At 44.6% G+C, this 12,072-nt stretch overlaps 1 protein-coding gene and 1 long non-coding RNA gene across 2 annotated transcripts in view; both read left to right on the top strand.

The window, feature by feature from the left end:
- LOC306738495 (caskin-1) overlaps positions 1–5,281 on the top strand; it is a gene marked incomplete at both ends in the record, with an annotated part of 30,363 nt that extends 25,082 nt beyond the window's left edge. Inside the window, 4 exons of the mRNA XM_079220353.1 lie at positions 272–1,071; positions 1,197–1,857; positions 2,810–3,392; positions 5,197–5,281. Of these exons, the coding sequence (XP_079076479.1) occupies positions 272–1,071; positions 1,197–1,857; positions 2,810–3,392; positions 5,197–5,281 (2,129 nt within the window). The remainder of the gene's footprint in view (positions 1–271; positions 1,072–1,196; positions 1,858–2,809; positions 3,393–5,196) is intronic.
- Positions 5,282–8,208: 2,927 nt separating this feature from the next.
- Positions 8,209–11,732, top strand: LOC306737676. Its single transcript, XR_013771003.1, has 12 exons — positions 8,209–8,323; positions 8,894–9,002; positions 9,268–9,333; positions 9,522–9,585; positions 9,780–9,857; positions 10,068–10,134; positions 10,330–10,398; positions 10,595–10,660; positions 10,854–10,919; positions 11,116–11,190; positions 11,377–11,423; positions 11,610–11,732. It is a non-coding gene; the product is annotated as an uncharacterized lncRNA (long non-coding RNA).
- Positions 11,733–12,072: the final 340 nt, after the last annotated feature.

Below are 12,072 nucleotides of genomic sequence, written 5' to 3'. Positions count from 1 at the left end.
AATGAAATTGAAACTCTTGCCGAATCCTATTATTGCGACCCAGTAGCAAATGTTCCGAGGCCCAGTATCGGTACCCAGGGATTGGAACCTCTGTGTTAGATGTACTGATTATAGCTACTAGTGCAGAATGGGTCCCTGTTCTTTTTCCAGGAAATTTAAAAGGGTCTATTTCATGGTTACTTGTATAAGATAACAGTAACAAATAGTCTCTTCTAGCTTTGAAGTCTAAATATATGCTTTTCCTCTTCTTCGCCCCGCTGCCTCGCCTCAGGCCATCAGAAGAAGCTGATGCTGGGAGTGAAGAGACTGAAGGAGCTACAAAGGGGAGAAAGAAGCTCAGAGCCTCCTCAGAGCCCCTCCACACCTCCATCCAGCCCAGGTGGCAGCACCGACTCAGAGCCCCGGAAGGAGGTGAGGAAGCAGAGGGACGGTGCCCCCAGCCCGCTGGCCAAACCTCGCCCTGGTCTCCCGCATCCACAGACCCCTCCCCACACACCGACGCAGACCCCACCGCAAACCCCCCCACATGGCCGGAACCAGCAGGCTTCCCCCAGGGCTCGGCCGCGCCCCTCCACCCAGATGGCGGCGGCGGATCCCGCAGTGCCGCTGCTCCGCCTGCCCAGTGTGGAGGAAGAGCGACGGAGAACTCACAGTCTAATTGGCTCAGAATCAGACTCTAGATACGCCACTGTATGCCGCAGCAGCTCCACACACGCTGCCCCTAACGATGTCACCGTTAACCGCAGCCAATCATCTGTCACCCTCCGTCCCCGACGGAAAGGTCGACCCCCAACGCCACCTAAACGGTCCTGTTCTTCCATTACCGGGGGTGACGGGGAGGGAGAAGGACAGGGGGAGGGGCTACTTGGGCTGCCGACCTACCGGGAGCGGCGAGCCAGTGACTGCGGCAGCCTGGGATCAGCTTTAAGATCTCAGGACTCAGCAGGCCTGGAGAGATCAGAGGGGGCTTCTGGGAGTGTTCGCAGCCTCGCTGCTATGCTGGAGACATCCATGGTGGGTGGAGCCAAAACCTTGCCGAAGAATCTGGGAGGCAGCACCAACTACCTACAGGTGTGTGTGTGTGTGTGTGTGTGTGTGTGTGTGTGTGTGTGTGTGTGTGTGTGTGTGTGTGTGTGTGTGTGATTGGTTGGTTTTAAAACATTTGTTATTATGTGTAACAATCATGTGACCTTCAGGTGAGTCCGCCTGTACTTCGCCGGCAGCCAGGTGCAGGCGGTCTTGGATCTGAGGAAGACGATGCCTTAAGTCGGCGTCGGACCATCAGTGGACCGGAAGGCCTCCCTGGTGAGCAGATCGACCTGTTACCCCGGCAACCAGCCCAGCAACGTCCAGAGCCTCGGCCCCGCTCCACCATGGTCTCCCCGGCATCAGAGATCACAGACGGCACAGCGACGCTCCGAAGGAGGCCGCGTCCTCCGCCGACAGACTCTGAGGCGCCTCCATCCGGGGATGCCAACGCTGTTACCACGCCAACAGGCTCCGACACCATACGCAGGAGACAGCGCACCTCTGACCACACAGAAAGTGTCACTCAAAGCAATAACCAATTGGGCTCTCCCAGTGGTCAAACGGACAGTAGCCGGAAAAACGTCTGCGACCCGCAGCAGAACGGCGGCGTGGTCCTGAGGCGGAGGCCGGTGTCGGAGGTCTCTGATAGGACGGAGGCCAACAGAGACAGCTGTGAGTGGATGGAGGCCAGGAAGTCTCTGAAGCCGCCGGTATCACCCAAACCGTCCCAAAGCGTCACCACAAGGAAGGCTCAAGCTGACCCCCCAACCCCAACTCGCAGGGTCCCCATACCCGGGCCTGATAGTACCGAAATGGCACAGAGCCCTGGTGAGATATACACACACATATACACACTAAACTGAGGAGTTTGTACGTAGTCATTGAGTTTAGCTTTCTATTTGTATAAATGTATATGTGGAGAGGGGCAACAACAACATGCAACAACGCATGCATTTTATCTACTACATAAAGGGCATACATAAAGTGGGCCTGCAAGTAATATATTAAATTACATTTTAAAAATTGTTTGGTCATTGACTAGTTGGGTCAATATTATGATGCAGATCAGGCTTTTACCTGATGAATAATCATGTATTCTCAGTATTAGTGATTAGCCTGATGGTCTGGGGATGGTGGAAGCAGGCTGAGGATGCAGGCTGGTGATCCTGAGGCACAGGTTAAAAAAAGTCAGTCATCGTCAGGCAAGAAAACAAACAGCAACTAGGGTCATACTTATTAGACTTGGCCTGGATTGTCAGACCAGCACTGCAGCTGAGTCAGTGAAGAGCTGGGGGTTGATGAGTCGATGGGTTTCAGTGAGGCAAAGAGGCGGGAGAGTGAGTGGAGGAGCCTCGCCAACATACACAGAGAAGCTGCGTTACAAATTGCGTACTTTTTCTTTTATCTGTTCGAACATGCTGCAGCTGGCCTTACAAAGTACGCACTGTTGAATGCAATGCTTTGTTTTCACATGGCACCTTGAACTTTGAACCACCTTGCTCAGAGAGGATTGTGGGTCAGAATAGTCAGAAAAGCAAACCCAAAAAATGCAAGCAGATGCAGTATCTCAGTATTTTTGGCATAGTGCATTTGACATGTTATGTAATGGACATACATTTAATAATATGGACATATACTTTAATAATACTAATCAGAGCTCTTTCATTTGGCAAATCTGCCTTCGTATTCAGCACCGGTTTCCTACGGGTTTTGTATATGTGAGTGACTGCTTTTAAAAAAAATAAGATAACTGACATATTTCTCTCTCCTCTCCTTCCAGAGCCGAAGCGTGTCCCTCCTCCTATATCCCCGAAACCCCGCGGGCCTCCAACAGCACCTAAACCAGGCAAAGCAGGGTCGGCCATGAGCCCGAGTCCTGCAGCTACCAGCCCAGCTGCAGCCAGCCCTACCCCGGCCGCGAAATCCTCCTCTCCGCTCCCCGCCTCCCCTCTTCCGGCTCCCGACACCCCCTCTGCTCCCTCCCTCTCTCCGGGACTCCCCCTGACTTCTCCGTCTCCGGCCCAGAGTCCCTCCACGCCCTCTCCGCACCCGGTCAAGCCTCCCCGCTCGTCCATCGCCGGCCTCTCCATTGACCTGCTGGGATGCCGGGAGGTGGAGGAGGAGGAGGAGAGGAGGCGAGAGGAAGAGGAGAGGAGGAGAGAGAGGGAGCACAAGAGGCACAAGGAGCAGGAGGAGGAGAGGAAGAAAGTCGAGGAAGAGAATCTGAGGGAGCTGGAGAGTCAAGTAGAGGAAGCAGAGCAGGGGGAGGAGGTGCAGCATCGTTTGGAGGAGACCAGTGCCTCTTTGGCTGCAGCTGTGCAGGCGGTTGAACATAAAATCAAAGAGGAGGACACACAAAATGAGTGAGTATTTATGAAGTTAATCATATGATTTTGCCATAGAAAGTACCATTTACATCCAACTACAATCTCTCGGGGCCATTTTTTGGCATAAATGAGCTTTTCCTCACGAAATCGAGCTGCCGAGTGAGAGGATTGTTCAAGTGTTTCGTGGGATGGAAGTTAAAGTCCTGCTCTCTTAGATCTTAGACAATGTCTTGGAGCACCTCCAACATGAAACTCAACATGAGATTTATTTGAGCCTTTGTGAGAACGCCACACTGTAATTTGCAACACACATTGTTTGTGTATGTGACAAACACAATCTGAAATAATAAAGCAGAAGCGTAAAATGAGAATGTGTATTTTAGGAGAGTCACTGGAACTATTTTTATGGGGAAGTGCAACTGTGGTTTAGTGACAATGGAAAGAGATCTCTACCAAAACCTTTGCCAGCAACAATTTTTGTATCTCCCCCTCAAAAGAAAGCAAATAATCTAATCTAATATTGAAGTTTAAAGAGTGTAAAGCCAAAGTTTACACTTTATAGAGACCTGATAAAACATGCTGCGTTTTAAATCACGACTGGGTCAGTGGCTCAGCGTTTTGTCTCCATTTAAAACCATTTTCTGATCTCAGCTCTGATTTGTTCCTCTGGCTGGCGTCTGTGCCACAGCAACGGTTGCCAAGGCTGGTGCATACTGTAGTATTTAAAGCCCTATGTCAAAACAAACAGACGGATACGGGGTTGGAGTATTTATACCGACTTCCGTGACGTTAACCATGGTGGATTTGGCCAAAAAAACCTAGGTTGCTGTGGTAACCGCAAAGTGTGTTTTAATACTATGGTTCTAAACCCTTCTGAAGAGCAGCGGCTGTGTCTGTTCACAGCACAAACAACCAAATACACGTCCTGTGGCTGCTGGACGGCAAAGTCAGCGTGAAGCAGCGGCAGCAGGACTTGTATGAGCAGTGACTTCATGCAGCTGTAACGCGTTGTAGAGAACAGGAAGCTGTGATCGGGCCTTTGAATCCAGCGTAGCTCGCTGCGCCGCCACCACTCAAAACTACCATCGATAGAGATAATTACTGAATGTACATACAGTTAAAGCCTTTAGATGCTATCAAAAATGGGGTTGGATTTAATGTAAATTGTTGGGATAATGACTTTGACAACAATGTGAAAACGCTGTGACAATGTGATCTCTCGTGGTGTTGAACCCACAAATAATTATTATCTCAATCGACAGATCCCGTCGGCTTTACTGAGCTTTAAAGTAGGTTCCATGTCATTGTTGGGATTTTCCGGCGCGTAGCTGTTTTGCTTCCCTCACTGTGGTTCAAAGCCCTCAAACCTGACAGTACAATACCGGCTCAGCCTCAAACCGCAGACAGACACCGTTATCACTAGCTGGTGAAGAGCCAGATATTTCTCTCAGGAGGTGGTAGAGAGAAAACAGAGCTAAAAGAGTGGAAGGCAAGACTACAAATGAATGATAATGTTTCTCCATAACTGCTGCAGGCAACTGTTTGCAAACTAAATTGACATCTCAATTTAAAGGTGAATACTGTCAGTCAATGTTGTGTCCACTCCCTGTTTACACTGCTGCGAAGCAAGTAAACAAGTATTACTCATATGTTATTACTCATATGTTATTATCTATGTGGAGGAACATTGAGGTCATCATTAATCATAAAAAGATCTCTAAAATGCTAACTAAGAAACCAGCTTACACTCTCCACTTAACGTCTCTAATCTTCTTCTGTCTGCCTCATTCAAAACTCGACTCTTCCTATTTTGTCATCTAATCCTCAGCTCTCATTCCAGCAAAAAGGCTACAGTCTCCATCTTGGACGACATCGGCAGCATGTTTGACGACTTGGCAGACCAACTGGATGCAATGCTCGACTGATCCCCTGCCCACGTCTCATCTCCAACAAGCCCTTTCCCCTCCCCCCCCCCATCATGTGTAGGTGTATCAAGGAAACGCTCCCAAGGCTCGATGCTGGCGCTCTGAGTGTGTGTGTGTGTGTGTGCGTGTGTGTGTGTGTGTGTTTGGGCGCGTGTCCCTCCTGCGTGAGCGCTTCTCATGTAGCCTTGTACAGTAATACTGAGGAGTGAGTCCTCTTCGTCTGGTGCAGTAGCTCTAGGACGCCTCCCGATGCGAGGAGGCCGCTCCCACACAACCTCTGACCTCTGCAGCCCAGCGAGTCGCCGCCGCCCAGCCTCAGACGGCTGTGTGGACCCAGAAGCACAATCCCCTCTCCTCATCCTTTTATCTCTACAGACTCTGACAGAGACGCTAACTCGGTCAGAAAGGGAGGCAAACAGATAAGCATATTGCTTGCAAAAATAAAATAAAAAATAAGCACACAAACTGACGGACAGACAGGCAGATGGATAGATAGATAGATAGACAAGATGACAGACAAGATGCAAACAGATGAGATACCGGAGAGAGTTTTTAAAAAGCACATGGAAAGACAGGCTGCTTTCTGAGTCTGTCCCACTCCCTGCAATGTCAAAAGGATGCGTTTTTCCGGATGAATTGTAGCCTCTATTTCTCTTCTGTATAAATGGAGGATTGTGGTTAGCCGGACTTCCTGACCTGTGTGTTGTCTCTCTTCATGTTGTTGTTGTTGTTGCTGCTGTTGTTATCGTTGCCGTTGTTGTCGTTACGAGTGTGTGTAGTCCCTGCTGATGCTCATGTCAATGTCCTCCCACTCGTACAGTAGTTATTCTAATGATCAGAACGACAATACAGCACAAACACACACACACATACACATACACACACACACACACACATACACACAAACACACAAACACGCACCCACACTACATTGGTTTTAACTTGCTGGTGTTCTGCTTTGTTGGTGTTTAGCTCCATCTATGGAGGTTTGCTTGGAAATGAATCTCTACATTTACATACATACATTTACATGCAAAGACACATATATATACAAGCACACTCATGCGGTGTATCCTTTTGTCCTGCTGCAGTGAACAGTGTTTTTAAAAGATAATCCTATATTTCAATGCTTTATATAGTACATCCAGTATACATAGAGTTTATAATATACCTGGGTATTTCAGCTGTTAGAGCTCCCTCTAGTGTTGGTTAGTGAAACTGCCTCTAATCTGCCCACCTTCTATCTTGTCTCCCCTCCGTTTTATCTCCCTCTGTGTCCGTTTTGTTAACTCTGCATCTATCTGTGCCTTGGTAGTGTTTATTCATACATTCAAAATATTTTTTGATTATTTTATTTTTTTTCATTCAAACATCTTTAATGTTTTTTTTTCCTGGTTCCTTATGAAACCTCACTCCTTATGTGTCTGTTATGTCAAAAGTAGCTTATACGGTTGAGTTGTGAGTCCTATGTGATCCCCAAAAATCAATCACCCTGTCTGCAGTCCTCCTGTAACCATTGAGAAGCCTTGTACGAGCCCATAGAAGCCCCCTCTGTAAGCTGTAATAAATTGGATCTGCTCCTCCTCGGCTCCCCAGTTTCCAGTGGTCCCCCATGTAGGACAGACAGTGGATCAACCACCAGTGTTCATCCCAATGAAGAGTCCAATTGTATTTTTATCCTCTTTAAAAAACAAAGATATATTTGAGAGACAGATGGTTCTATGTGAATAATAATATTGATGATAATTATAGACATTGAATTGAGGTGAGCTGATTGAGCCTGTACATTTATGGTTGAGTTCTGAATGTGTTGTGACGGCTGTTGTGCCATGGTTGGGTTTAGGTTGTGTTTCTGCTGTGACGATGCATTCCTGTACAGCTGTGATCGGAATAAATGTATAAATTAAACCTTACATGTCGCTTGAAATGTGGTTATTTTAGACCAATCTTCTAAGGAACTGTCCGAAACTATTTTTTAGACTTTTTCTCTCCTGCAACCCCAATTTTAGATGAATAAAACCCTTAACCTTTGTCTGTGATAAGTGCAATATAAATAAACTTTACTTACTTACTACTTACTTAACCTCCACATTTTCCCATTCAGTCACAATAGCCGAGTATGGTTAGGTTGGCAATATATTACATTGTAAATTACATTAGGAGTATACATTTTACAAATCTTACATATAAAATGGATTTGTCAGGGCTTTTTCCAATATAATTTAGACGTAATATCTCAAAAAGCAAAACTAACAAATTAATTAAAGTTGATGTATTTTCCACCAAAAGTATATACCTAGTGTAGGGAAGGCTTTGAAACAACATTTGACTATAATGTACAGAGATACTAACTGCAGCAAATATAATTGGACAATTAAATAACTAACTAACTGAATTTTAATTAAGTGGCTTTTTAAATCATCAGAACACTGTATGGGTTTTGGTTGTTCTCCTGTATCTACTGGGGGACTTTAGACCCAGGACCTCAGTATTTGATCAAACCCATGATGCAGCCCTGCTGTCGGTTCTCCCCAAATATAATTGTGCGCTGTAGCGCTATGTTTGGTTTTAATCTGAACTAAAAGGCCTAAACACAAACCCGCCAGGCTTTGGCACAGCTTCTTCTTCTTCTTCTGACAGATGTTGTTGATGAACGCTAACACAATCCTCGTTGTTTTATCTTTATTTAAACGACTATTTAACCAGTTAGTATTGCCCAGTACATCAACAAGTCCCCAATAAGCAAGAACACGGCCAGAAAGTCCCATAACGACGTCTCCGCTTTACAGAAAGTCCGACAAACGTAGCAAGTTTAGCAGTTAGCAATGGAGCTATGTAGCGGAGTAGCTAGGCCAGGAAGAGGCGGGACTTCCGTTCGACGGAAGCCGTATAAGTACATTTCCTCTGACGCGTCACACAGTCCTTCACTACAGTCTGTGCCAGTCACCAGCAGATGCAGCATGGAAGAAGAGACGCTAACTTTAGGCCCTGGCAGCAAAAAGAACCAGAGCGGGTCTGAAAGAAACCCGACCGGTCAAGAAAGTGAGTATTCTGTCGCTAACATGCGGAGGACCTTGTGTTCTGATCTTTAACTTACAGCGTTGGTTTAAACGGCAGCACGTGGATGTCCTGCAAAGGCCAGAGCTGCCACGTGGTGCCTCCACCTCAAACTAACTAACCATGACATTTAGAAGCCTAACTTAAAAAAAAACATTAATTGTTTATACTAGGTAATTAATCCAACGTGTTACATTTGTCCGCAAAACAAGTCTGTGTCACTGTTTCGCCCTAACTTGGTGTAATTATCCTTTTATAGAAATGTGGTGTTGCATAATGACTAGCTACATGAATCTGGCTTTTCAACCTCCATTTTTATTCCAGTTAAAATTGTATTTCTGAATAGTAGAAGCTGGTCTATTATGCTAATATAATGCAAGCTATGCAAGCATGGGAGTGCTTATAAATGGCAGGTCAAAGACTCATCAGATATGCTCATTAAAGCATGTTTTAAAGCAATTTTGTGTGGGAATGAAATCTTAAAATGGCCACAAAAGGTTAAAACTGCTGCTGCTGGAATACATTAATTACCCATTCCCTTTTTTTTCTTCCCAGTTAGTCACATGGAGGCCTGCTGCAGTTGGCACCTGGATGATTTGCATGAGGATTGAAATCCAGAAAATGAATTTGCCTTGAAGATGGCCGTCCCTGGATGCAAGCAAATGTGAGTATCTGCATCCGAATCTGAAACTGAACAATTAAATGTATATGACGGGACTGCCATTTGCTTTGCTTGCTGGTGAGTCTATGCAGTTTGTTGGCATTATAATAACTTAGCCTGTGACTACAAAATCAAATTACTCTTCTGGCACCTACTATGAGCGCTGGTCTAAGCTCCTGATTCTAGATTTTGCTGAGGCGCCTACTGTAGATGTTATAAGCACGTAGTTTCTTTATGTGAATTAAAACCGGTACTTTATTTTTTACAGACTGAAAAAATGGGAAAAGTAACTACAGGATCCTGCCGACAACTGGTGCTCTAGTTTATTTGAATGGTAAGTCAGTTTCTGTTGCATATTAATATTACAGCCAATGATGACATACCAAAATTCTTTTCTGACACCTCGTATGAGAGTTGGTCTCCAGCTCCTGATTCTAACTTTTTGCTGAGGCTCCTACTGTAGATGGTTATGAGCATGCAGTTTCTTTATGTGAATTAAAACCAGTACTTTATTTTTTACAGACCGAAGAAATGGAAAGTATCTACTGGATCCTGCCGACGACTGGCGCTCTAGTTCATTTTAATGGTAAGTCGGTTTCTGTTGCATATTAATATTACAGCCAATGATGACAGACAAAAATTCTTTTCTGACACCTCGTATGAGAGCTTTCAGCTCCTGATTCTAGCTTTATTCTGAGGCGCAGTTATTTGTAAATCAGTGCTTTCTTTGCCTTAAGGATCACTCTTTAATGCGGTCCTTCCTCCCCCTAATTGTTGCAGATCAGAGGCTGCCGTGTTTCAGATGCTCCAGATATCAAAGTTCTTATTGCAACCGGATCTCATTCGCTTTGTTTGCTGGTGAGTTTGTGCAGTTTGTTGGCATTATAATAACTTGTAGCCAATGATGACATACCAAAATTCTTTTCTGACACCTCGTATGAGAGTTGGTCTCCAGCTCCTGATTCTAGATTATTGCTGAGGCTCCTACTGTAGATGGTTATGATCACGTTGATAGGTTATTTATGGGAATTGAAACCGGTATTTTTTTTTTTATTTTTTTTTTTACAGACTGATGAAAAAATGGAAAATATCTACCGGATCCTGCCGACGACTGGCGCTCTCGTTCATTTTAATGGTAAATCGGTTTCTGTTGCATATTAATAGTACAGCCAATGATGACAGACAAAAATTCTTTTCTGACACCTCGTATGAGAGCTTTCAGCTCCTGATTCTAGCTTTATTCTGAGGCGCAGTTATTTGTACATCAGTGCTTTCTTTGCCTTTAAAGATCACTCTTTAATACGGTCCTTCCTCCCCCTAATTGTTACAGATCAGAGGCTGCCGTGTTTCAGATATCGAAGTTCTTACTGAAACCAGATCTCATTCGCTTTGCTTGCTGGTGAGTTTGTGCAGTTTGTTGGCATTATAATAACTTGTAGCCAATGATGACATACCAAAATTCTTTTCTGACACCTCGTATGAGAGCTGGTCTCCAGCTCCTGATTCTAGATTATTGCTGAGGCTCCTACTGTAGATGGTTATGAGCGTGTTAGTAGTTTCTTTGTGACTTAAAACCGGTACTTTATTTTTTACAGACTGAAGAAATGGGGAAAGTAATTCCAGGATCCTGCCGATGACTGGTGCTCTAGTTTATTTTAATGGTAAGTTGGTCTCTGTTGCGTCTTAATATTACAGCCAATGATGACATACCAAAATTCTTTTCTGACACCTCGTATGAGAGTTGGTCTCCAGCTCCTGATTCTAGATTTTTGCTGAGGCTCCTACTGTGTATGGTTATGATCACGTTGGTAGTTTCTTTATATGAATTAAAACCGTTAGACTTTTTTTTTACAGACTGAAGAAATGGGGAAAGTAACTACAGGATCCTGTCCACGACTGGTGCCCTAGTTTATTTTAATGGTAAGTTGGTCTCTGTTGCGTATCAATAGTCCAGCCAATGATGACAGACAAAAATTCTTTTCTGACACCTCGTATGAGAGCTTTCAGCTCCTGATTCTAACTTTATTCTGAGGCGCAGTTATTACTAAATCAGTGCATGCTTTGCCTTAAATGTCACTGTAAAAAAATAAATACCTTTCTCCCCTAATTGTTACAGACCAGAGGCTGCCGGGGTTCGAATGGTCCCGAGATCAAAGTTCTTGACGTTTGCTCTCGTTCGTTTTGCTTGCTGGTGAGTCTATGCTGTGTGTTGGCATTATAATAACTTGCATCCTGTGATGACAATTATCAAATTACTTTTCTGACGCCTATGAGAGCTGGTCTCCAGCTCATAATTCTAGCTTTTTGCAGAGGCTCCTACTGTAGATGCTTATGGTAGCTTCTTTATGTGACTTAAAACCAATACTTTATTTTACAGACTGAAGAAATGGTCCTGCTGGCGACTGGTGCTCATTTATTTGAATGGTAAGTTGGTCTCTGTTGCGTATTAATATAACAGCCAATGAGGACATACCAAAATTCTTTTCTGACACCTCGTATGAGAGCTTTTAGCTCCTGATTCTAACTTTTATCTGAGGCTACAATGATAAACTTTTCCATGTTGTCCATGCATTATTAGTTCTGGTCTGATCCGTCTTTGTCTCTTTTCAGGTGCCCCTACACCAGATGACCGCTATCCTCACGCAAACCTGAATGAAGAACTGAATAAAAATGATTGCTGTAATTGCTTCAATAATATTCCATCTTTTGTTTGAATAAACAGTAACTCTGAACTGCTTTCTCTCTGGTCTGTTTTGGTGAAACTGGGAACCCGTTGTATGTTTGTGTTTGCCCCCCAATAACACTAACTATAATGTGTGCCAGAAAGGCTTTAACTGAATGTGGGGGTTATGGTCCAGTTGGCTACATTATTTGCATAAACTCTGCCAGATACTTGATGTGAATGTTGACAAATAAGCCTGTTTTGCATGTGATCACAGCTCGGAAGCACAATTTGTTTGAGCCGCCTATAGATTTGTATTTACCCTGAACTAAGCTGATTTGCAAAATAAAGTTGGGAGGGGTTTTCCATCTCTGGTGTAAGACATTTAAAGGTTTCATAGGACACTGTAAA

Source organism: Taurulus bubalis (genome assembly GCF_910589615.1).
Source record: "Taurulus bubalis genome assembly, chromosome: 6".
Classification (NCBI taxonomy): domain Eukaryota; kingdom Metazoa; phylum Chordata; class Actinopteri; order Perciformes; family Cottidae; genus Taurulus; species Taurulus bubalis.
The sequence above is the reverse complement of the archived record's forward strand: the minus strand, read 5'-3'. Positions and strand labels throughout refer to the sequence as shown.